Raw genomic sequence first — 26,260 nt, forward strand, 5'->3', positions numbered from 1 at the left:
CATTTCTCAGGATAGCTTTTCTATATGGTTCTGGGTTAGAGATGGTCAAAAAGGAACCTGTGGGCAGAAATGAGGCAGTAACCACTATATTCTTTTCTCTCTCTCTTTTTTTTTTTTTTTTGCGCAGGCCTCTCACCATCGCGGTCTCTCCCGCTGCGGAGCACAGGCTCCAGACGCGCAGGCTCAGAAGCCGTGGCCCACGGGCCCGGCCGCTCCGCGGCATGTGGGATCTTCCCGGACCGGGGCACGAACCCGCGTCCCCTGCACTGGCAGGCGGATTCCCAACCACTGCGCCACCAGAGAAGCCCAACCACTATATTCGTGAAGGTCATTGTGGTTAGAGGTGGTGAAACACAGTTACACAGGTATCAGCAAATTCCAGTTTGTTCGCCTCTTAACCAGTCTGCGTTCTTTTCTTTCAGACAGCTTGGTTTGCTGACCAAAGGCAAACCTAAGCCCATCACCAGACACCTGGCTTCAAACTCACCGAGCGGGCACACCGAGCTTCCAGGGTTCTCTGCAAGCTTTGATTTGTCCATGGCACCTGTGCTTTATGATGGCTGATTAGTGTCTCTGCTCTAAGCCTCCAATTCCCCTTTATAGACCTTCAAGCCCCAGCTCTTTCCACACTGTGTAGTCCATGCTTATAACTTATTCCTTAATCCATATCATTCATATAGTGTTCTGCTTTTTTAAAACAGATGTAAACTATTTATTGAATATTTGCCACCAAATATTGTTAAATACATCATCTGGCAGCATATCGCTTCCAAGTTAAAATGTCAGAAACAAATACGAATATTTACAATTCTTTTAAGGAATGTTATATGAGACATTAGACTGTAAATTTTTTGGCTTATAATTCTTAAATAAATGATAATAGCAAATAAAATCTTCAGTGCGAGATTGTGATCAAGAGACATTTTACAAAAACACAAAGTGGCAATAATACCACTCAACATCCTGGGTTAGATCCCTTCAGGAGAGACTCATAATTTATACAGTCAAACTTGAAAACTTACAGATAAAGGTAGTTCAACACTGCCACTGAGAAGCACATCTCTTAACGTGTACAGCCTTGAGGGCACAGTTTTGAAGGTCTGAAATACCAAGTTGGTTTGATGATTTAGTCGGTTGGCACCTAGGAATACATTGATTGCCCTGCCATTTCAAAATAGCTTTTCAGAGTATGTCTGAAACTTTTGGAATACTTTAAAAATTCTTTATTTTTGGCACTCAAGTGCTATGCGGTTCTGGTATTAGTATTTCTTGAAGACATTACTCACTGCATCAAAGAGTTCTTTAATTGTACTAGGGATATCCTTGATTGCTTGCAGGAATCTCACTCTGGTATTGACCTCTGCTGGGATCTTACTGGGACTTTGTTTAGGCGCTCCTGCCTTTTCAGGTGGGTCCTGGAATTCTGCCTCTGGTTGTTTAATCACATATTCTTCCACATCAGCAACTGCCATTCGAAGGAGGGACTTAGTGAAGTTAACGTCTACACTGTTTTCCTCTAAAAGTTTCATAATGACGTCTTACGTGAAACCTGTATTTTCTTCCTGTCCTGATATGTGCAGTCTTTGTGCTGAGCCCAAGGATTTTACTTTAGTTTGTGTTATACCTCCTACTCTACCTTCTTTAGAAAGGAAAGGTTTCTCAAACAAAGAAATAGGAGCTTGACCATGTACTGTCCCAACTGCTTTTGAACATGGTCTGAATAGTATAACATCTACTAGGACTTAAGGCACTAGCACTGATAATGAGGATCCTTCACATGGACAGTGTGTTACAGTTTTTAAGTGCTTTTATATATATCAGTTAATCTTCATAACTTCCACTGTTGATGTTTATTTGCTCCCTACTGGGTACCCAGCACTGTACTGGACCTTTATTAGCCTATCTGATCCTCACAATGCAATGAATAAAGTTTTCTCTTGTGATGAAATAAAAATGTACGTTTTTAAAACAGTGGCCATCAAAATGCCTTTTAGGACAAAAATTGTCTTGGGAGGAAAAGGGGAATATCTTGATAAACAACTGGGAATAGAAGTTGGAATCCTAGAAGCTTGGCTATCAGCAGGAACCCAAGGAAAACAGAGAGAGATGGTCAAGAAGATGGGCGTAAATGCGCATGGGGGGTGAAGTTTAAATGTAGGAAGGGCATTCAGGGAAACCTCACTGATGAGGCCATGAGGAAGAAGCATCTTAAGGGATTCTCAGAAAGCCAGGGGAGGATCTGAAACTTTTATGTTTGAGCTAATTTTTTTTTGTAGTTCAAGGAACAGGGACTCTCTAGCTGTCATATTAGTATTTATAGAGAGATAGGGAAATTGAGGCTAAAAAGAGGGGCAATTTGAGATCATAAGAGTCAGATACAAGTTTATCTTACTTGAGCTGCCGAGATGGGTCTGAGGTCACAAGCTTAGGCTCCACCCCAGACATACTTGACTCCACATCCCCTCTTTTGGCTAGACCCCCTGCAGCCTCTGACGATGCGGAGAACTCTCCAGAGCTAAAGAAGGGTTAGCCAACCTTTTCCCTGTGTCAAAGCAGAGCCCAGAGCAGGGGCGGCCCTGTACATGCCACAGGCGAGCTTCGCGCTGAAGGAGTCTAAGCAACTGACGACAGCAATGCCTGACCTTCCCGGCTCCCAAGCTAAAGAGGGGCGTCTGGATGTTGGGTTGAGAGGGGTGCCTGAGAAATATTTCCAGAATGTAAGAGGTGGGGCAAAGGTCCTGGCAAACGCTGGAAAGAAACAGGTCATGGGCTCACTGCCTTTTTCAGCCAAAGGAATTCCTAAAGGAGAGACACAGAGAAACTTCAGCCTATAGGAATAATTGCAGACGACAATGTCCCCGAAGGTACCCAACACAGGTAACTTCTATTCTTAATGATGGGTGTTTTATTCCCCAAGCATCCAGGTTCACACAACAGGGGATGGTGGACATGCCAGACGCTTGAGTGGGACACACTGCCTGCTGACTTCAGGGGTCCATCCAGCCAAAGAGAGTTCCCATGGTGTCCCTGCGGGTCCTCAGCAATGAATAAAACCAGAGGCAGCTCCCTTTGGGGACACAGCAATTTTTCAAGCGTTATCTCATTTACTCCTCATAACACATCTATGAGGCAGGTCACAGTATCATACCGATTCTACAGATGAATAAGTGGAGAATAAAAGGAGTAAAATAACTTGTCAGAGGCCACACAGCCAGTCAGGTGAATCAGATCTGATCTCAAAATCCATGTCCTGGAGTAGTTTGAGAGGATGATGAACTTTCAAAAGCTCCTCACTAGAATATGAGCTCTTGAAGGAGACAGGTGGGGTCTTACTAACCTTTACAACTTTATCACTCCCCAAAGCACAGTGCCTAGCACACTGGTACCCTGTCAACTCATTCATTCATTCATTCATCAGACTCACGAACGGCCATGAAAAACGGTTGAAAGTTACCACCTTCGAGACTGCGCTCAGCAGATGCAACTACTCCCCCTGCTCCCTGGCTGACTATACCACAGGTTAAGAGCGGCGTCAGCAAAGAGGGAGATGTATCCCAAACCAGGACGGAGATGAAAAGAGCGAGGTCCACAGAGCTCAAAACTGAAGAAAGCACTCAGGCGGACGATCATGCAAGTGCATCTGTCCATGGCTTTAAGGAGAAAAGCTGCAGGGATAGGATTTCAGCATTTGAATTACTGCTGCGTGTACAGTTTATAGAAGAGTAGTTTATTTTCTAGACAAGTTGTATTCCTCAAAAGTTCTAAAAATTGAACTATAGCTTAAAAATACTAGGGGAACTTGCTACTTAAGGGCATTAACTTGTGAATGCATTTGTAGAACCAAGAATCCATTAGAGAATAACTTATTATTAATCAGAAACTGGACTGTCCCATGTTATGTTTGGCTGCACTTTCTTTCTAAAAATTGTCATGCGTTATGCATGTGATATTTGTTTTCCTGATAGCAGAAGAAGTAAATTCATGTAAGGAAATCTTTGTGCAAGAGAAATGCAGCCTTGAGGGAAGTAAAGCATCAAAAGGTCTCAAGGAACTGCCATGGATTTCTGTACATTGTTGTACAGTAGGTACAAAATAAAATCTTTAAAAGGTGCAGCAGAGTTGTGTGAACTCTACAAGAATTATGGTCTTGCTAGGTTTTGGCCACTTGATAATTCTCCTCAAAGAAATATCTTTTATCTTTTTAAAACTTACTCTCGTTTTTATTATTTTGTGAATATGCATTATTGTCAAAATATTCTCTTTTTCCTTCTTGAGTTCACTCTGTGGTTCTCTTTTTTAACTTCTTGAGTTGAACACTTAGCTCATTAATTTTCTCTTTCTTTTGGATATATGCATTTCAGATTACAGCTTTAGCTGCATCCTGTAAGTTTTGAAATAAGTTTTCCTTCTCAAGTTCTAAATATTTTAAACTTTCATTAGATTTCTTCCTTGTTTCATGACACACTATGGGTGTTTCTAAAATTTCCAAGCATGCAGATCTGGGGAGAGAGAGAATCTTTTTTTCTAATTATTTTGCTTTGTGGTTGAAGAATGTGGTCTGTGTAATTTCAGTTCTGGTATTTACTGAGTTTTCATTTGTGACCTTCAACAGACTCTGATTTTGTAAATTTCCATGTATCTTTGGGAAAAAATGTATTTCGTAATTGTTTTATGCATGATTCTAAATATATCAATATTTTCATCAGATCAACTTCATCATTGCTTTGTATATGGGAGTAATATGTTACAAATTCCCATTTAAATTACATATTGGTCAATTTCTCCTTGTAATTCATTCAGTTTTTACTCTCTGTATTTTTGAGAATTCTTTTCTTAAAAGAATACAGGTTTCTGATTATATATTCCTGGTGAATATTTTCTATGTAATGATACTGTTTTGTTTTTTTGTTTCCTTTGCTAATAATGCTTTTTGTCTTATGGGTTATTTAATTTAAAGTAATATCATTATATCAGTTATATTTTGATTTATAACTGCATGGTATATCTTTTTCTATCCTTTTATGTTAAAAAAATTCCTTATAAATATGTCTCAGGTATACCTATTATAAAAAAAACATATTACTGAATTTGTTGTTGTAGTTGTCATTTTTGCTTTTAATGTCCAATCTAGAGATTCTAGGAAGATAGCAGTGACAGTGACATTGTAGCTTTCCATCTTAGTGAATCCCCACATTAAAGCAAACACAGCAATTAAATAGCAAAACCAAAGATCCATGGACAACATTTACCACAAAACTAGGCAACAAGGTATCTCCCCTAGTATAAGCACATGGGGACAAACCAGCAACAGCCATGAGACTCACATGGTATTGGCATCTGTGCAGGAGAAAGTAGAGGGAAGTACACAGGGTTGTGTCAACTGGTGAACAGAACCCCAAAAGAGCCAATAGTTATTTACTGGGGAGCACAGTGGGTCAATTTGAGTACATCAGATGAAACTGAGAATGAATTCTCTCTCTAATACCAAGTGAGTTCAAGGAGCACGAAGTAAGGACTGAAAGGGTTGAAGCAGTTTAATCCTTATGAACTCTCAAAACTTAAACGGATTTTCTTCCAATTAAGGAACCATACTGTGAAGAAACTACTAGAAGTAGAATAAAATTGAGCAATTAGGGAAAAGTAAGATTAAAAAAGAGAAGATTCCCACCCAAGTGGAGAAAGGAAGACAGTCAGGAAATCTTGGGAAGCAAGTGGCCATATTTTTAAACATTACATAAAAATAACAGAAAAAGGAGCTTTGTGACATTAGAAAAGCTTTACTAAATCCTGCCTCAATCTAAAAGGTCAGGAAAACTAATTTCACATAAAAGTGAGCAACAGAGAAGCATCAAGTTCAAATCTCATATGAAGTTATAATAAGAAATGAAGTAACAGGGAGCATGGTAATATTTTTAGAGATGATGAAAGCATCCCAGAAAAGTATGCCCACAAACAGACCAAAATGCAACTTACTATTTAAAAATTAGTTATGACATCCTACCAGGATACCTGTACTGGACACAATTTAGAAGAAGAGAGCTTGCACTTAGCATCAGACAGGCATCATGCTGCAGTGATACCTGTTATCATCCTGCCTGTAAAGAAGAGGACATGAACTGAGGAGTGTAGCAGGTAGCCTATTTTGAATATTAAAGAACTAGTGAAGCCAGATGCAGCCCTCAAAATTCACCTCTGTTCTTTCAGCGCCCATCAAGTTTGTGGGGCTTAATGCCTTATAATCAAAACTAATCCACATCACTTATTGACTCCTTTCCAAATTAAAAAGAAAAATGTTTCATGTCAAAAAAATTTTTTTAATTTTAAAATAAAAATGAGTTAAAAGACATTAAGAAGGTTACACAGAATATGAAACAATAACATATATCAAAATTTTTAAAGCTGGGAACTTAAATTCTAGAACTCAGAAAAGAATTAGAAATAAAATATCCTTTAAGAAATCAAGACAAAAATAGAAGGATACAGTGTGGAAAAAACACTCAGCTAACGAGCTAAAGGATAGAAGGCGGAAAAGGAATTTTTTTTTTTATTCAAACAAGAAGTCACAAAAATTATAATCATCCTCAACAGTTCACTCAGTCCCATGGAATTAATTTTTTTCCTGTTGATCTTTTGTTAGCACTTTTATGAATTCATCAGTTTTCCATTAGAGTTCTGAAAATGCTTATTCATTCAGTTCAGCAGTATAGTCAGTTACCAGAAACCTGTACTTGTCAGAGTCTTTTCCACGAATTCCCTGAAGATGAAACCCTTTTATAGGAACATTTTTGCAAAAGCATCAGAGTCCACCCAGAACTGTCTCTAAATGACAAAAGACTTAAAAATGACCACGGTTAAAGAGTTGATGAAAGTTCATGATAATGCAATTGACAAGGAAATTTAGTTATTTCTGAGATATACATTTTAAAATAATAATGAGAATTATGACATAACATTATACCAGAATATATAAGATGCTTAGGAATTTCATGTAATGTCTGAAACATTTATATTAATATATTTCCAAACAAATAACCCAAAGAAAGTTTCCTATTAGTTTCTTTTTTTCTTGAATTTTATTTATTTTTTTATATAGCAGGCTGTTATTAGTCATCAATTTTATACACGTCAGGGTATACAGGTCAATCCCAATCTCCCAATTCATCACACCACCATCCCCAACACCCACAGCTTTCCCCCCTTGGTGTCCATACGTTTGTTCTCTACATCTGTGTCTCAACTTCTGCCCTGCAAACCGGTTCATCTGTACCATTTTTCTAGGTTCCACATATATGTGTTAATACACAATATTTGTTTTTCTCTTTCTGACTTACTTCACTCTGTATGACAGTCTCTAGATCCATCCACGTCTCAACAAATGACCCAATTTCGTTCCTTTTTATGGCCGAGTAATATTCCACTGTATATATGCACCACGTCTTCTTTATCCATTCATCTGTCGATGGGCATTTAGGTTGCTTCCATGACCTGGCTATTGTAAATAGTGCTGCAATGAACATTGGGGTGCATGTGTCTTTCTGAATTATGGTTTTCTCTGGGTATATGCCCAGTAGTGGGATTGCTGGATTATATGGCAATTCTATTTTTAGTTTTTTAAGGAACCTCCATACTGTTCTCCATAGTGGCTGTATGAATTTACATTCCCACCAACAGTGCAAGAGGGTTCCCCTTTTCTCCAGACTCTCTCCAGTATCTGTTGATTGTAGATTTTCTGATGATGCCCATTCTAACTGGTGTGAGGTGATACCTCATTGTAGTTTTGATTTGCATTTCTCTAATAATTAGTGATGTTGAGCAGCTTTTCATGTGCTTCTTGGCCATCTGTATGTCTTCTTTGGAGAAATATCTATTTAGCTCTTCTGCCCATTTTTGGATTGGGTTGTTTCTTTCTTTAATATTGAGCTGCATGAGCAGTTTATATATTTTGGATATTAATCCTTTGTCCATTGATTCGTTTGCAAATATTTTCTCCCATTCTGAGGGTTGTCTTTTCGTCTTGTTTATTGTTTCCTTTGCTGTGCAAAAGCTTTTAGTTTCATTAGCTACCATTTGTTTATTTTTGTTTTTATTTCCATTACTCTAAGAGGTGGATCAAAAAAGATCTTGCTGTGATTAATGTCAAAGAGTGCTCTTCCTATGTTTTCCTCTAAGAGTTTTATAGTGTCCAATCTTACATTTAGGTCTCAAATCCGTTTTGAGCTTATTTTTGTGTATGATGTTAGGAAGTGTTCTAATTTCATTCTTTTACATGTAGCTGTCCAGTTTTCCCAGCACTACTTATTGAAGAGGCTGTCTTTTCTCCATTGTATATCCTTGCCTCCTTTGTCATACATTAGTTGACCATAGGTGCGTGGGTTTACCTCTGGGCTTTCTATCTTGTTCCATTGATATATGTTTCTGTTTTTTGTGCCAGTACCATATGATCTTGATTACTGTAGCTTTGTAGTATAGTCTGAAGTCAGGGAGTCTGATTCCTCCAGCTCCGTTTATTTCCCTCAAGGCTGCTTTGGCTATTTGGGGTCCTTTGTGTCTCCATAAAAATTTTAAGAATTTTTGTTCCAGTTCTGTAAAAAATTCCATGGGTAATTTGATAGGGATTGCATTGAATCTGTAGATTACTTTGGGTAGTATAGTCATTTTCACAATACTGATTCTTCCAATCCAAGAACATGGTATATCTCTCCATCTGTTGGTATCACCTTTAATTTCTTTCATCAGTGTCTTATAGGTTTCTACATACAGGTCTTTTGTCTCCCTAGGTAGGTTTATTCCTAGGTATTTTATTCTTTTTGTCACAATGGTAAATGGGAGTGTTTCCTTAATTTCTCTTTCAGATTTTTCATCATTAGTAGATAGGAATGCCAGAGATTTCTGTGCATTAATTTTGTATCCTGCAACTTTACCAAATTCATTGATTAGCTCTAGTAGTTTTCTGGTGGCATTTTTAGGATTCTCTATGTATAGTATGTCATCTGCACACAGTGACAGTTTTACTTCTTCTTTTCCAATTTGTATTCCTTTTCTTTTTCTTCTCTGATTGCCATGGCTAGGACTTCCAAAACTATGTTAAATAATAGTGGTGAGAGTGGACATCCTTGTCTTGTTCCTGATCTTAGAGGAAATGCTTTCAGTTTCTCACCATTGAGAATGATGATTGCTGTGGGTTTGTCATATATGGCCTTTATTATGTTGAGGTAGTTTCCCTCTATGCCCACTTTCTGAAGAGTTTTTATCATAAATGGCTGTTGAATTTTGTCAAAAGCTTTTTCTGCATCTATTGAGATGATCATATGGTTTTTCTTCTTCAATTTGTTAATATGGTGTATCACAATGATTGATTTGTGTATATTGAAGAATCCTTGCATCCCTGGGATAAATCCCACTTGATCATGGTGTATGATCCTTTTAATGTGTTGTTGGATTCTGTTTGCTAGTATTTTCTTGAGGATTTTTGCATCTATATTAATCAGTGATATTGGTCTGTAATTTTCTTTGTTTGTAGTATCTTTGTCTGGTTTTGGTATCAGGGTAATGGTGGCCTCATAGAATGAGTTTGGGAGTGTTCCTTTCTCTGCAATTTTTTGGAAGAGTTTGAGATGGATGGGTGTCAGCTCTTGTCTACACGTTTGATAGAATGTACCTGTGAAGCCATCTGGTCTTGGACTTTTGTTTGTTGGAAGATTTTTAATCACAGTTTCCATTTCATTACTTGTGATTGGTCTGTTCATATTTTCTATTTCTTCCTGGTTCAGTCTTGGAAGGTTATACCTTTCTAAGAATTTTTCCATTTCTTCCAGGTTGTCCATATTATTGGCATAGAGTTGCTTGTAGTAGTCTCTTAGGATGCTTTGTGTTTCTGCGGTGTCTGTTGTAACTTCTCCTTTCCCATTTCTAATTTTATTGATTTGAGTCCTCTCCCTCTTTTTCTTGATGAGTCTGGATAATGGTTTATCAATTTTGTTTCTCTTCTCAAAGAACCAGCTCTTAGTTTTATTGATCTTTGCTATTGTTTTCTTCATTTCTCTTTCATTTATTTCTGCTCTGATCTTTATGATTTCTTTCCTTCTGCTAACTTTGGGTTTTGTTTGTTCCTCTTTCTCTAGTTCCTTTAGGTGTAAGGTTAGATTGTTTGAGATTTTTCTTGTGTCTTGAAGTAGGTTTGTAGTGCTATAAACTTCCCTCTTAGAACTGCTTTTGCTGCAGCCCATAGGTTTTGGATCATCGTGTTTTCGTTGTCATTTGTCTCTAGGTATTTTTTGATTTCCTCTTTGATTTCTTCAGTGATCTCTTGGTTATTTAGTAATGTATTGTTTAGCCTCCATGTGTTTGTGTTTTTTACGTTTTTTTCCCTGTAATTCACTTCTAATCTCATAATGTTGTGGTCAGAAAAGATGCTTGATATGATTTCAATTTTCTTAAATTTGCTGAGGCTTGGTTTGTGACCCAAGATATGATATATCCTGGAGAATGTTCCATGTGCACTTGAGAAGAAAGTGTAAACTGCTGTTTTTGGATGGAATGTCCTATAAATATCAATTAAATCTATCTGGTCTATTGTGTCATTTAAAGTTTCTGTTTCCTTATTTATTTTCATTTTGGATGATCTGTCCATTGCTGTAAGTGAGGTGTTAAAGTCCCCCACTGTTATTGTGTTACTGTCGATTTCCTCTTTTATAGCTGTTAGCAGTTGCCTTATGTATTGAGGTGCTCCTATGTTGGCTGCATATATAATTGTTGTATCTTCTGGGATTGATCCCTTGATCATTATGTAGTGTCCTTCCTTGTCACTTGTAACATTCTTTATTTTAAAGTCTATTTTATCAGATATGAGTATTGCTACTCCAGCTCTCTTCTGATTTCCATTTGCATGGAATACCTTTTTCCAAGCCCTCACTTTCAGTCTGTATGTGTCCCTAGGTCTGAAGTGGGTCTCTTGTAGACAGCATATATATGGGTCTTGTTTTTGTATCCATTCAGCCAATCTGTGTCTTTTGGTTGGAGCATTTAATCCATTCACATTTAAGGTAATTATCGATATGTATGTTCCTATGACCATTTCCTTAATTGTTTTGGGTTTGTTTTTGCAAGTCCTTTTCTTCTCTTGTGTTTCCCACTTAGAGAAGTTCCTTTAGCATTTGTTGTAGAGCTGGTTTGGTGGTGCTGAATTCTCTGAGCTTTTGCTTGTCTTTAAAGCTTTTGATTTCTCCATCGAATCTGAATGAGATCCTTGCTGGGTAGAGTAATCTTGGTTGTAGGTTCTTCCCTTTCATCACTTTAAGTATATCATTCCACTCCCTTCTGGCTTGTAGACTTTCTGCTGAGAAATCAGCTGTTAACCTTATGGGAGTTCCCTTGTATGTTATTTGTCATTTTTCCCTTGCTGCTTTCAATAATTTTTCTTAGTCTTTAATTTTTGCCAATTTGATTACTATGTGTCTTGGCATGTTTCTCCTTGGGTTTATCCTGTATGGGACTCGCTGCACTTCCCGGACTCGGATGGCTATTTCCTTTCCCATGTTAGGGAAGTTTTCTACTATAATCTGTTCAAATATTTTCTCTGGTCCTTTCTCTCTCTCTTCTCCTTCTGGGACCCGTATAATGTGAATGTTGTTGCGTTTAATGTTGTCCCAGAGGTCTCTTAGGCTGTCTTCATTTCTTTTCATTCTTTTTTCTTTATTCTGTTCCACAGCAGTGAATTCCACCATTTTCTCTTCCAGGTCACTTATCCGTTCTTCTGCCTCAGTTATTCTGCTACTGATTCTTTCTAGCTTAGTTTTCATTTCAGTTATTGTATTGTTCATCTCTGTTTGTTTGTTCTTTAATTCTTCTAGGTCTTTGTTAAACATTTCTTGCATCTTTCTTGATCTTTGCCTCCATTCTTTTTCCAAGGTCCTGGATAATCTTCACTATCATTATTCTGAATTCTTTTTCTGGAAGGTTGCCTATCTCCACTTCATTTAGTTGTTTTTCTGGGGTTTTATCTCGTTGCTTCATCTGGTACATAGCCCTCTGCCTTTTCATCTTGTCTGTCTTTCTGTGAATGTGGTTTTTGTTCCACAGGCTGCAGGATTGTAGTTCTTCTTGCTTCTGATGTCTGCCCTCTGGTGGATGAGGCTTATCTAAAAGGCTTGTGTAAGTTTCCTGATGGGAGGGACTGGTGGTGGTAGAGCTGACTGTTGCTCTGGTGGGCAGAGCTCAGTAAAACTTTAATCCGCTTGACTGCTGATGGGTGGGGCTGGGTTCCCTCCCTGTTGGTTGTTTGGCCTGAGGAAACCCAACACTGGAGCCTACCTGGGCTCTTTGGTGGGGCTAATGACAGACTCTGGGAGGGCTCATGCCAAGGAGTACTTCCCAGAACTTCTGCTGCCAATGTCCTTGTCCCCACGGTGAGCCACAGTCACCCCCTGCCTCTGCAGGAGACCCTCCACCACTGGCAGGTAGGTCTGGTTCTGTCTCTCCTGGGGTCACTGCTCCTTCCCCTGGGTCCCGATGCACACACTACTGTGTGTGTGCCCTCCAAGAGTGGAGTCTCTGTTTCCCCCAGTCCTGTCGAAGTCCTGCAATCAAATCCCACTAGGCTTCAAAGTCTGATTCTCTAGGAATTCCTCCTCCCATTGCAGGACCCACAGGTTGGGAAGCCTGACGTGGGGCTCAGAACCTTCACTCCAATGGGTGGACTTCTGTGGTATAAGTGTTCTTCAGTCTGTGAGTCACCCACCCAGCTGTTATGGGATTTGATTTTACTGTGATTGCGCCCCTCCTACCGTCTCATTGTGGCTTCTCCTTTGTCTTTGGATGTGGGGTATCATTTTGGTGAGTTCCAGTGTCTTCCTGTCGATGGTTGTCCAGCAGCTAGTTGTGATTCTGGTGTCCTCACAAGAGGGAGTGAGAGCACATCCTTCTACTGTGTCATTTTGGTTCCTCCGTCAGGAATTTTTTTAAATCAAAGGAAATATGGGCCTTTTTAAAGTTTCAAGAGAAAGTGACAAATACAAAGATGGGCAAAGATAATCTAACATACAGATATTAGGAGTCCCTTAGGAATAAAACCAAAGCCAAGAAACAGAACAGAAAACTTTCTTAAAATTAAAAAAAAAGTAGAAGAAGAAGATTTGAAAGTATCTATTGAAACATCATACTGGGCCTTTCCTGAGGAACTTACTAGAGAGTAAGTTTCAAGCAACTGAAATGAAAAAATGACTAAAATTAAATAAAAGCTTGAAGGAAAGACTACAACGTGTAGTAGATAAATGTTCTGATAATGTAAACATCGTAAACTACTTTTAAAATATGATATGGATTCAGATTGAGATATGTTATGTATCAAAAACCTAGAGCAAATGTATATTTCGTGATCAAGCATTCAATTTAAAATTATGAACAAGTCAAAGATGTCCCATCACCACTTCTATTCAACATTATATCAGTGTTCCAAGCCAGTACAAAGTGCAAGGGAAAGAAATATACTAATTGAAAAGTAAGAAAAATGTTATAATTCAGACATGATAGTCTAAGAGGTGATATAAACTATTAGAACTAATAAGGATGCAGAAAGTTCTGGATATAAAAATCAATATTCAAAAAATTTGTGTTTCCATATATCAACAAAAACAATAGAATATATAATTTTTTCAAGATACCTTTGAAGATAGCATTGAAACCTATATGATACCTAGGAACAAATATAAGTGAAAATATGCAAGGATTTAATGAAGAAAAAAATCATAAAACTTTGTTCAAAGACCCAAAAAGTGATTGAAATAAAAGGAGAGATATACTGTGTTCATGGATGAGAAGATTCAACATCATAAAAATATCATCTCCTCAAATTAATCTATAAATTTGACATAATTTCAATTCAAACCTGACAAAAAGCTGATCCTAAAATTCACATGAGAGATCAAATGGTCAAGCAATTTTGAAAAACAAGATAGTATCCAAACCCTAGCAGACATCAAGATTCCTAAGAAAGTTGTAGCAATTAGGATAGTGTCGTTTTGGTAGCAGGACAGACCAAGAGACCAATTGAATAGGTCAAAGAATCCAGAAACAGAAACACGTAGATGAGAATTTGAACCCTGAGTCATAACTGTTTTAGTCGATTCTGTTCTAGAGTCTGGAATCAAGTATTTTGTCAGGACTCAGATTTCACTACTGTAAGATCTTGAACTGGAATTGGATCTATTCTCCTGGAATCATAACCTTGTTATACATACGATGAATTTAAATTTCAGACTGTTCAGTTTCCATATAGGCTTTTTTAAGACTATCCATTAAGGCAGAGTAGAAAAATGTTGGCATAGAAGGCAGATGTTAATTGCAGTGTTGTTCTTTGTCAGTGGCTCATTGTTAGCAACTCCACCTTTCTTTTCTCACTTGAGGATAAAATGCAATAATATTCACAAAAGCACTTCAAAAATTCTCAGGTATCCCTCTGTCTCAGGGCCAAATGTAATAATAATAGCTGTTGGAGGCTTTATCATGATCCAGACACTCTAATGAACATGTTATATGAATTATACTAGTTAATCCTCGAAACAACCTTATGAAGAAAGTGCAGTTATCATCCTCATTTTATGGTTGGCACATTGAGGGTAGGAGGAATTAAATAATTTACCCAAGATCAAGGTCAATTAGCTGGGAAGTAATGGAGCTGGGACTTATATCTATGTCTGTTGAACAGCAGCACCTGGTCTCTTAGTTACTCCTCCACAGTCTTTCTGTAAAATATTGTCATCGCCCTGTTTGAAACTGAACTGGTACATTTTCAGTCTTAAAATCAGAGTAAAGGGAAAACTGCATAATCTGAATTAATTAAAACCAACCAATCATCTCTCCCCAAAACATCTTTACAGAACTAAGTCAACCTTATTTTCTAATATAATTTTTAGTCTTCTGACAAGAAATGCACAGGTGACAAGCAGGCACTGCTAAAAAACAAACAAAATTTTAAAAGTGTGAGAAACTTGGAGAGGATGCTGTTTCCTGAAACAAGAGTCAACTCCTAATGCCCCATTTATGGACCAGGTCTTACACTGACACATGAAGAAGCTCTTTTAATTAACTGGTTAGGAATTTAATATCTTCACATATGCAAGGCAAGTCGACTTGCCCAGGCAACCAGATACACCAAGCTTTGTATATTAGTTCTGCTCTTTTGGCTTTTGAATGAACCTTCTAAGTCACGGGCATTAAGGCTGTCTTAAGTAAGTGTTTTTTTTACACCAGTGTTCTTTGGGAAAATGAGGATATGCTAACCAGTGGCGGAGAGTACAAGGTGACCGAGCAAATTAAAACTTAACAATAATAATATTAAGCGACAAGAGCCCAAATAAAAAGATCCAGGAGATTAATTTGCTGAATATCATGTGGTTCTCACTAAATGTGAACAAAGAGATCTTCAGAGCCTTGCCAAAATATGAAGATAGCGATTAGGCAAAGTACCCAAATGCATATCTGCCTTTGCATGGCTTTTTCAGAAACCATTTCCAAGAAGTTAAGGTGAGTTTTGCCACCTTACTAGAGTGGTAAATTTGAAGGCATGTCTTTGGTCTTAGTAACACTGCCAAACTCAGGTATTTTTTGTATTTGTCTTAGTGGTCCCCTGAACTCTCTTACCTTAACAAAACTGTGGGTAGTTTTCCTAAAAATAGAATATTATTTCTTCTGATATCTGCCTTCAAGAAATTTAAGAATTGCACTTGGGATAAGCATAACACTTTCTTACACAATTTCTTAGCTGTATCATTTACACCTTTAACTTTTTCTTAACCATTTTATTTGAGCTATGTCACCTGGGTCCACAAACTATCTCTATGAGATTATAATCACCTTAAGAGTAAGTGCTATAGTAAGTCCTATTTATTTTTAAATTCTCCCATCAAAATTCATAAGTGATTCTTCATGTAAAAGTTCTACAAAGTTTTTCTGTTTGTATTTCTTGTCTCCCATAAAATTTAACATGGATTATTACCCAGAGGAGACAGGCAGTAATTTATTCTTTGAGCGAAATTAAATTTGTTTAATTAAAAATTTTAAAGATTTTACTCTACTTTATATACCATATTTTGTAACTTTAATTTTTCCCCTCACTCAACAAATATGTATTGATTTGTACTATGTGCCAGAAACATATTATTACTATATTTCTCTTAAAACAATTTTTTTCCACAGAATAAGATCATAGAATTTGACAGCCAGAAGGAGCCTTGAGGGTTACTGATTCAATACACTGATTTTAGAGACGATGAGGGAATTTTTCGAGAGTTTGCAAAAGTAGTGTCAGACCTAAGGAAAATAGCTGGTTGGTGCCTCAGTGGGAAGTAACACCCAGGTCTCTTGACTTTGGTGCCAGGACTTTCCCTTGTCAGAAGTTACTTTTAAATTTTCTAGTATGTTTATAGATGAGAAATTCATCGGAATATGCCATTTATTGTACCTGAAAATGGTTACTGGTTGCTGCTTGTCCCAGTGACCCTACTGTAATAGAAGAGAAATGAGCCTATATTAAGAATGTTTATAATCACAGTCAAGAAACATAAAAGTATTTGTACCCTTTGATTCAATAATTCTACTTTTAAGGATTTATCCTGGGGAAATCATGAGAGATACAAACAAAGATTCAGGTACAAGACTCTACTTCACGCTTTTTATCAAAAGTCTAACCATAAACTACGTGACACCTCATGGCAGAATATTATACAGCTTCAAAGGATGTGTAGTCATGCAACAAAACTTAGTATAATGTTAAGTTTTAAAAAGGTAAAATTTCACACAGTCTAATTTCAGTTTAGTAAAATGAAATTAGATGTGTGTGGTAGTGCATTCTAGTCTGAACAAAATAGGCTTAAACTCATAACTGTGGTTATTTTGGAGTAATAAGATTATCAGTGATTTTAATTTTCTTTTGTTACTTTTTCTGCATATCCAATTTTATAAAACAAATTTGTATGCATGTATACTAAGGAGAGTGAAAAGGAGTACTGTCATAAAAAGAATACCTATAGTCAAGGCACGCCCAGCAGGTGGCCAAACTGAACAGACACCGACAGGGAGAAAAAAAAAAGTTGATTTAAGTGAATCCATAATACCTCTCTATTTTTTTTTTTTTTTACTTTTTAAAAAGTTAGTAAACTTTATTTTTGGAACATTTTAGGTTCACAGCAAAATTGAGCAGAAAGTACAGAGAATTTCCATCTACCCTCTGTCCCTACACATGCACCACCTCTCCAATTGTAAATTACCACTCTATTTTAAACTTTTTAATGATCTCCTCACTTCTGGCTTGCCACAGTTATCATTCTTTTCTGGACTGAACTTGAACACCCTTGGTAGTCTACTCACATATTCCTAGCAAGGAGTCCCCTGCCACACACTCTCAGCCTTACCACCCTAACCTGCATTTGAGATCATAAGGTGAACCCCATCATGCCCCTACATAACTATTTATAATCCCAGGTCATCCCATATAATCCAGACTCTGCTCCCTATGTGTCTCTGTACACCCCCTAGTCTGACCCAATCTCTCACACCCCTTCATGGCTCCAAACCCTTCCACTGTAGCCTGGTGGGGAGGCTGCTTGGTCAGCAGCAAAATATTCTACAAGGCCAACCTCTTCTTCGAGCATCTCCTTCACTTTGTCCTTTAACTGAAACCTGTCTCCTGGGGCCATTCCTTGTTAGGGAGGAATGGGAATTTCTCTCCCATCCTCTACCACCTGGCGTGAAGTGGGTTACATGTCCTCTGTGTTTTTCACTTGCAAAACATGTGTTTTTCGCTTGCAAAACATTGTCCTCCCCTTCTCCATAAAAACCAGTTTTTGTGAAGCTCATACCACCAGAACATACCCTATCTTGGAAATATATTTATTTAATGTTCTGCTTTGTTAGCTTCACACCTGAGACTGATGATGCTTCTAAAACGTATACCTAGAGTAAACCCACACTTAAAAGGTTCACCTGGCTTTAAGTCACAGATGTGCTGCAGCACTGCAGCTGTAAAATGAATTGTCATTGGTATCCATTGTAAAATGAACCAAATGTTCTCCATAGATGATGCTGAAATGGTCAGAAGAGAGAGAGGTTTAATTCAGAGTGCACTGCCCATTTGATTACTGTGTCCTAGAGGGTTAAGGAAGGAAATGAGCCACCATCCAGTTAGGACAACGGAAAAGCCCTATGGACTGTGGCAGCCACAGTCCCCAGCACCGTCCAGGCACAGAGTAGACCCTCTGTACATATTTATTAGCTGACTGACTAATGGGTTTTAATGCCATTCCACACATTCCAAACTAGTTTAGCCTATAAATTCCTGTAGCCTGACATTTCCCATCCAACAATCCACAACTTATCATGTTATCTGATCTTTTGATTTGACTGGTTTACTTAAAGACTGGAATTTGTAGGGCCTGACCCATAGAAAAATAGAAAACGAGTGGACTTAAGAGCAAAAAAAAAATGTTTATTTATAACTCCAAAATTAAAGTCTGAAGCTAAAGCACACTCTGATCATATAGGGCTTTTGTTTGATTGGATGATTAGTTTCATCTCCTATGGTTTCTCCTGCCCCCCCTCTTATTTATGCGGCTACCTATGCAAACGGCTCCAAGCAACACTGTCACTCATTCTTTGAAACATTTGTTTTCCTTCAGCAAGTATTTATCTAGTGCCTACTACGCACTGTGCACTATGCTAGGTGCTAGACTAGCACAAACAAGACTGATAATGTCCCTGCCCTGTATGCCTTCTACCAAAGTGGCAGGTAAGGGCCTTATATATTTTGATTCTACTTCATTCTATTCTATTCTAATAGACTTAGACTTACATAATAAAATAATAACAAATATTATTTCAGTAGCAATTTTTAATTAACAAAGTATTTTCACAACCACTATCTTATTTGATGCTCAGAAAAAGCTCCATGGGAGGGTGTAGAGAAAAGGGAATCCTCCTACACTGTTGGTGGGAATGTAAATTGGTACAGCCACTATGGAGAACAGTATGGAGGTTCCTGAAAAAACTAAAAATAGAACTACCATATGACCCAGCAATCCCACTACTGGGCATATATCCAGACAAAACTATAATTCAAAAAGATACATGCACTCCTATGTTCATAGCACCACTATTCATAATAGTCAAGACATGGAAACAACCTAAATGTCCATCCACAGATGAATGGATAAAGAAGATGTGGTACACATATGCAAGGAATGCTACTCAGCCATAAAAAAGAATGAAATAGTGCCATTTGCAGCAATATGGATGGAACTAGAGATTGTCATACTAAGCGAAGTAAGCCAGAAAGAGAAAGACAAATACCATATGATATCAATTATATGTGGAATCTAAAATATGACACAAATGAACTTACCTATGAAATAGAAACAGATTCGCAGACATAGAGAACAGACTTGTGGTTGCCACGGGGGAGGGATGGAGTGGGAGTTCGGGGTTAACGGAGGCAAACTATTACATATAGAATGGATAACAATAAGGTTCTACAGTATAGCAAAGGGAACTATATTCTGTCATGAACCATAATAGAAAAGAATATTAAAAAAAATAATGTATATGTATGTATAACTGAATCAATTTGCTGTACAGCAGAAATTAACACAACATTGTAAATCAACTATACTTCAAATTTTAAAAAAAAGCTCTATGGGGTAGGAAAAGGGGACTAGTTTTAACTGATGTTATTTTACAGATGACACCGTCAAGACACTGAATGTAATGACATTAGCGGACATTATTCCTAAGGGACTGAGACTCACATGGGGTGGGGAACCTGGGACAGAGAGAGCACGAGCTAGCATCCAGTGGAGAAAAGACAGTCCATACACTACCCACCATCACTGTTTGGAAATCTCTTAGGCTGGTTTATTTGTTCATTTTTAACTTTTACAGGACACATGCTGCTGCAACAGTTTTATTTATCACCATGCCTGAACCTCTTGCCTTGGGAGGTCTGTTGATCAAGGCTACCGTGGTCATCTTAAACAGATATCCTTCTCACTGGCATTTGGTGGGAACACCTCTCTCACCAGGTAACTTACCAGCCTTGCAAGCAAAGGACACGATCTTTGCCCAGACAAATTTACCAACATCACCTGCAGTAGTGTTTACACACCTCAAATACAGACACTGTGGCTTCCTTTTATGAACTTCTATGAAAAGCTTCTAAGAGCATTAAACAAGTGCATTATTGAAGAGGTCTCTTTAAGATCAAATCACGATAATTACACAGAAGAATATATTTTCATTTGGAAAGGATACCAAAGTCCTGAACACTAGATACCCAAAACAGAAGGAGGAAATCCCATGAAACAAAATCCTCAGGACTGATTGTATTTCTGTCTGTATCTTTATATTAGGCAACTGGCCCAGCCCTGGACTGTTCAGCCGAGGGCTACCATTCAAGAGGACGTGTAGGCACTCTGCTCCCCAATAAGTCAGAGTGGGAGATTTCTACTAGGTTATCTAGTCTGATCAGCCCCTTATGCAAGACTTTTTTCCTCTTCGGTTAAAGGAGCGATATTTGTATCCCTTTGTGGTTTTTAAATTCTGAAGAAATCCAAAGAAATAACAGAAAAACAAACAAAATAAAACACCAAAGCAAGGGAGTGTCAACTTGGTCAAGATAAGCATGTGCAAAAGCAGGGGCTGTCGCTTCCATTTCCTCTCTAGATCTGGCGGTGAACAAAAGCAGCCGTCAGATGGAGCCCAGGTTAATCTTGAATGTTTCTTGCTTAATTTGACTATTTAAACTTTTTAATTTGTTTTTTTTTTCTTTTCTACATCTTAAAAGAAGAGTAGAGTATTTTTAGTTTAAAGAAATACCATATTTTGTGAGCAGGTGGAGAGCTAGAAAATTCTAGTCACCAGGTGTCACACTATCAAACAGCACACCAGGTATAAAAAGTGGAAAAATAGGGCTTCCCTGGTGGCGCAGTGGTTGAAAGTCCACCTGCCGAGGCAGGGGACACGGGTCCGTGCCCCGGTCCGGGAAGATCCCACATGCCGCGGAGCGGCTGCGCCCGTGAGCCATGGCCGCTGAGCCTGCGCATCCGGAGCCTGTGCTCCGCAACGGGAGAGGACACAACAGTGAGAGGCCCGCGTACCGCAAAAAAAAAAAAAAAAAAAAAAAAGGCCCATGGTATAGCAAGGACAGCTAGTTTTAATGACGTTATTTTACAGATGACAAAAGCCCATGGAGTAAGCGAGTGGGGTATACTTAGAAACACTTGAACTGAACTAGAAACACTAAGTTCAGGAAGGGGTTGTTACCTTTAGAGATCCAGGAAGGTAAGGAGTAGGGTGGGAAAAGGGAACTGAGGTGACTTTAAGTTTATCTGCAACATTCTATTTATGTTATTTAAATAAAATACAAGGTAGAAGGGGCAAAAGGTGAACTTTAATTAATTCTTTCTGATGAATAAACAGTTTTTCCTCTATTAGACTCTGCTTTTCTGCATTTTGAAGTATCTTTTCAAAAAAACAAAGGAGAAATATGCAACAAAAAAGGAACTAATAGTCTTTAAGAATATTTATACTCCCCTCTGTTTTCATGACATTACAAAAATCAAATGTGATCATCGAAGTGGAGACTCTAGCCTAATAGTAGCAACAAGCATGTATAAACTATCCATTCCTTTTATTTTCTTTTTCGTTCTTTTCCTTTGCTTTTTTTCTTTCTTCTCTTTGCCCCTATACTCAGCAATGAAATTATTCTAAATTATTCTGTTATTTTATATAACAGTTAGAGCAAGTTGTTTAAATGTCTTCATCCTTTCATAGATTAGAGTGTCCTGACGGCAGAGCCTTTGTCTCAGTCACCCTTGCATATTTCAGGGACTGGCATCACATCTAACAGGTACATAATAACTGTTTGCTACAGAACACACACACACACAAACACAAACACACAGGGGACTTAATTCTAAATGGTAGTAGCAGTACCTATTTCATTTATTTTTTAGTGTCCTGCTCTGTCGTTAGGATTCAGTAATTTAAAAAAAGAAGTAATTTTAAAAAGAAACACCACCACTCACGATCAAGTCACAATGTCTTTTAAGTGTGGTTGTCTGAATTACAAGTCCTCCTGAACTTGTAAGCAAGATTTGGTTGCATTATACTTGGAGAAAAATGAGGACTTGGTATTGATTTTTTTCCGCCTTGATCCAAAGAGAGTGCAGGTGTTTAAGCACTTATGAAATTGATTGACTCCCCTCTAGCAGCCAATTGATAATAAGTTTAAGCTTCAGAGTGAGGTTGTAAAAGGTTTGATTATAGTAACAATACTAATAGTCATGGGTTCATAAATCTTAAGAGAAAGGATGCATATGTCACATATAATGCATGAAAAAGTTGTTCTTTTATCATGGATAACTCACCATTGTGCGGAGACCTAGTTGATCAGCTATTCCATTATTTGAATAAGTATCTGATGTCTTGTTTTCTTTCAAGAAGGCAGGTGCAGGATGAAGCAGGAAGCCTGCCAAGAAAGATGATAAATTACCATTGGTGCTGGCGACCAGAGCTCTACGATTGCAGGGCTGCCAAGAATTAAGAGGGAGAGTAACCAGAAACGCGGAGGGAAATGACTTCTGACTACAACTTCAGAGGTGTTTACTTTTTGCCCTCATTATCTTGGTGGTATTTTAAGGGTCTCTGTTAGTTTTGTAAACTGCAACATGAAGTGCTGTTTTAAAACAACCGTACACAACCTCAAAATATTTTATTACACCTGCTGAGGTCAAATACTAAATCGTAGTTGAGGGTGAACTGATCAGTGGAAGCAAATAAATGGCCTAAGTAGACAAATGACATGGTAACGCAAAGGTGCAGTGTGGCTGCAGCTTTGTTTGGGAGGGACCTGAACTTTGTAGCATAACTTTGGGCTGAACTCCCAGGAAGCATTCTTCCCCAAGCCAAATTGAACAGAGGTGTGCTCGGATTGTGTTTCACCCTCCAAAACTCTGAAGAATTAAAAACTAACAATAGTAATGATCATAATCACGGTTTTTAGAATAAGTCTGTTCCGTGAACATCTCCTGCCTACAGGTTATCTTTTCTGCTATCCAAGTTTATAATTCAGTGTTTAATATTCACGCAATGACAACTGGAATCACCATTGGCCATGGCTGCTCTTAATTTATGAAATTCAACCAGGATTTATTGAGCAACTAAAAAGTCCCTGGCACTCAGCTGGGTGTTACAGATATACAGATAGAAGACCCAGCCCCTCTGAAGTCATGGTCTAGTTGGGGAGAAGCAAATCCAGGGCAGTGTGCTCAGCAATATGGTAATGATACAGGGAGTGTAATGGAGGTCCCCTGGGGAGCCAGGCAGGCTCAGGAAAGGGCTTCCAGGAGTGGTGACATCTGAACTGGGAAAGAGTCGGAGGTGGGTAGTTACTCGAGGCACTGGGGAAAGAATGAGCTAGAGATGTAGAGGTGAGCAACATAGCCCTTTTCAACACTCCAGTTTTCTGAATGAAAGTGTGGATGGCAAGATGTGAAAGTAGAGGTTCTCAGGAGAGGCTCTCCACAAAGGATTCTGGATTTCAGATTAAGGAGTTTGGAATTTATTCTGAAATGAATGAGATATCCCTAAAGGACTCTGACCAGGGGAGCCATGTGATCCATTAGCATTTGGCAACAAATGTTTACAATACAATGTGGTGGGCACTCTGACAGAAACATGATCTAAGTACTATGTGAACACAGAAAAGCAGCTCTTCACTGTGGGTATGGATTGGGGTAAGTCCAAGATGGGTTTTAGAGGATCAGTAGGAGTTCACCATACAAAAAGGGAATAGATAGCATCTCTACTAGATGACAGTGGTGGGGGAGAGATTGACAGAGAGAGAAGGAAAGAAAGAGAAAAAGAAAGAGAAAAGGAGAGAAAGAACAAGAAAAATAAGAGAGAGAAAAAGAAAAAAATTTCAACAGAGTTTTGAAAACTTAAAGAGAACCTCAGATTAGATTTTGATTATCGGTTTTCTGTTAATAATCATTCAGCAACATCTAGATCTTACCAATGAAAAGAAATCCGAAACATGTCAGATGATAAATAAAAGGAGTTGTAACCATTTCTCACTTTATCAAAACTAAACTTGTTACCATTCTTCAGTTATGGCAATATCTGAGTGAGATAATTTTGACAGTTTCCCAGAGCAAGGTAACAAAGAATTATGAAACAGAAGACAAAAACAAGGACCCAGAAATATGATTTGTATTACTTGCTTGGCCAGGGACAAAGCAGTAATTCTGGAAATATTTATCTGTTTGTTTGTCTTCTTTCTCAGCTCTAAACAGCAGGACGGCACCTTATTATGTGTCACAGAAGAGCTATGTAACTTTATGCAAGCCACAGTGGCCTGCCCTGAAAGGCTGGGTGCTGGGTGGGCTCCTCTCCATTTGGGGTTCAGCACCTACACCTGTCATTTGCACTCTAAATTGATAATCAGTTGTTGCCCCACTTTAAGTACAACCATAGATTAACGACAACCACCAGACAAATAAGCCACATTGAAATAGTCGTTCTTGGGAAGATACAATGCTTAGATGTAATTTCCCACAGAGGTGAGACCAAATCCACTCTTTACATTTCCCTTGTGTCAGCCCTAGACTGTGGCTTTGAATCACAGTGAGAACAGAAAAGTGCAACAGAGAGGAAAGAGACCCATCTGCTGGGCAGCTAGGTCTGCCCCTTACCACTTGGGTGACTCCAGAAAGACACTGTCTCTGAGCCTTGGTTTACTCATCTGTGAGATGGAGACAATAATGCCTATTTCACTGGATTTTTATGAGAGAAAAGGAGATAGAGTAAGTAAAGCACTTAGAACTGTGACTAGTGCTTAGAAAGGGTTAAGTAAACTGAAGCTCTAATAGAATGACCACGAGGCTGGATTGCTCTGACCACGATGAAGAGAAAGGACACTGGAGGATGTGGGCACTCATGACCTATGGATCCCCACTCAAATTCTGTGCCTGACACTTATCACCAGGACGTGCATTGCAATGGTCTGATTTGTTTCCACCATGCCAATACCTTTTGATAACTTTTTCAAAATAATTCTTTCAATAATAAACACAGCACTGAATGCTGGCCACACGGTGCTATACCTGCCACCCTAATGCTGGAGGGCATGTCTTAACAACATAATTTCAGCTCCACCAGCAAGTCTGTGTTGTTCTGGGCTCGTCACTTAACTGTCTTGGCACATTCTCCCACCTATGAAGTGAAAGGTGTGGACTCTCTAATTTCATGATTGTACCTCTGTTGAACTTATTAATATTCAGGAGGCAGTGTCTAGAAATCTAAGAGGTGAGAATAGGAGTTGGTATGGGAATAGGACGACTCGTTTGAGCATGGCTTTAGACAGTGCCGTGGAACAAACACAGGCAGGAAGAGGAACACACTCTTCTGGGACAAAACACTGACCGTGACTGTGTTATATCTAGTTTCCCAGCCTCATAACTGTGTTGACCTTAAAAGAGACACAGCCAGTCTGCTCAGTTTAACCACGTTTAAACCAAGGAAGGGGTTGCCAAGAACACTGAGTGCTTACTATGTGCCGAGTGCTGTGTTGAATCATTTCATCCCCACAGCAGCCCACTGGACAAACAGGCCCAGGAGCCATCTCTCACATTCCTAAAGATCACCCAGCTCGTCAGCAACGATCCCAGGCGTCTGCCTCTGAGGCCTGTGCAGCCAGCCATTAGGTTGAACTGCCCCTCGTGAGAAACTGTTCTGAAAACTTGATCTCATTTAATGCATTTTCAATAAAAAGCACCCTTATATTCTAATGCACTGCCTCTGACACCTGACACAGAGACTGCATGCAGTGGGGTTCATTTTCCTACAGCAAATCGACTCATAGGAAATAATGTAAGGTCAAGACGAGATAGAACTGCAGACCTTGAATCACTGAAAGTCTCTTTCTCTAAAGAGAGTTTAGAGACCCGTGAGTCTGAACTCCTCCTTATATACAGGAGAAAAGTAAAGCCCAGGGAGGTAAGTAACTTAGTTCCGCGGACACAGCTAATGAGAGGCCACAGTGAGAAGGACGGTGCAGGCCTCCTGATCAGCTTAGCGTGTGACCTGCCTTCTCCGTCTCCTGACTGTCACCCAAGCGTGCCTTCTCTTTAAGTACTTTTCCAGGCTCTCTGCTTCCAATAAATCACAAGTTCATTATATGCACACGTAAAGTCTCGTTTGCTCATTCGTTCCAGTG

At 38.7% G+C, this 26,260-nt stretch overlaps 1 protein-coding gene across 1 annotated transcript in view; it reads right to left on the reverse strand.

Annotated features, from left to right (window-relative positions):
• Positions 1 to 1,004: 1,004 nt before the first annotated feature.
• Positions 1,005 to 26,260, reverse strand: part of LOC111187863 (programmed cell death protein 10) — a 44,653-nt gene continuing 19,397 nt past the window's right edge. The window contains 3 exon segments of the mRNA XM_089921593.1: positions 1,005 to 1,171; positions 1,174 to 1,225; positions 1,227 to 1,658. Of these exon segments, the coding sequence (XP_089777719.1) occupies positions 1,005 to 1,171; positions 1,174 to 1,225; positions 1,227 to 1,658 (651 nt within the window).

The sequence above is a fragment of the Delphinapterus leucas genome, chromosome 11, assembly GCF_059928025.1.
Source record: "Delphinapterus leucas isolate spDelLeu-1000000601 "Yukka" chromosome 11, BTC_Dleu_Yukka2, whole genome shotgun sequence".
In the NCBI taxonomy this organism is placed as follows: Eukaryota; Metazoa; Chordata; class Mammalia; order Artiodactyla; family Monodontidae; genus Delphinapterus; species Delphinapterus leucas.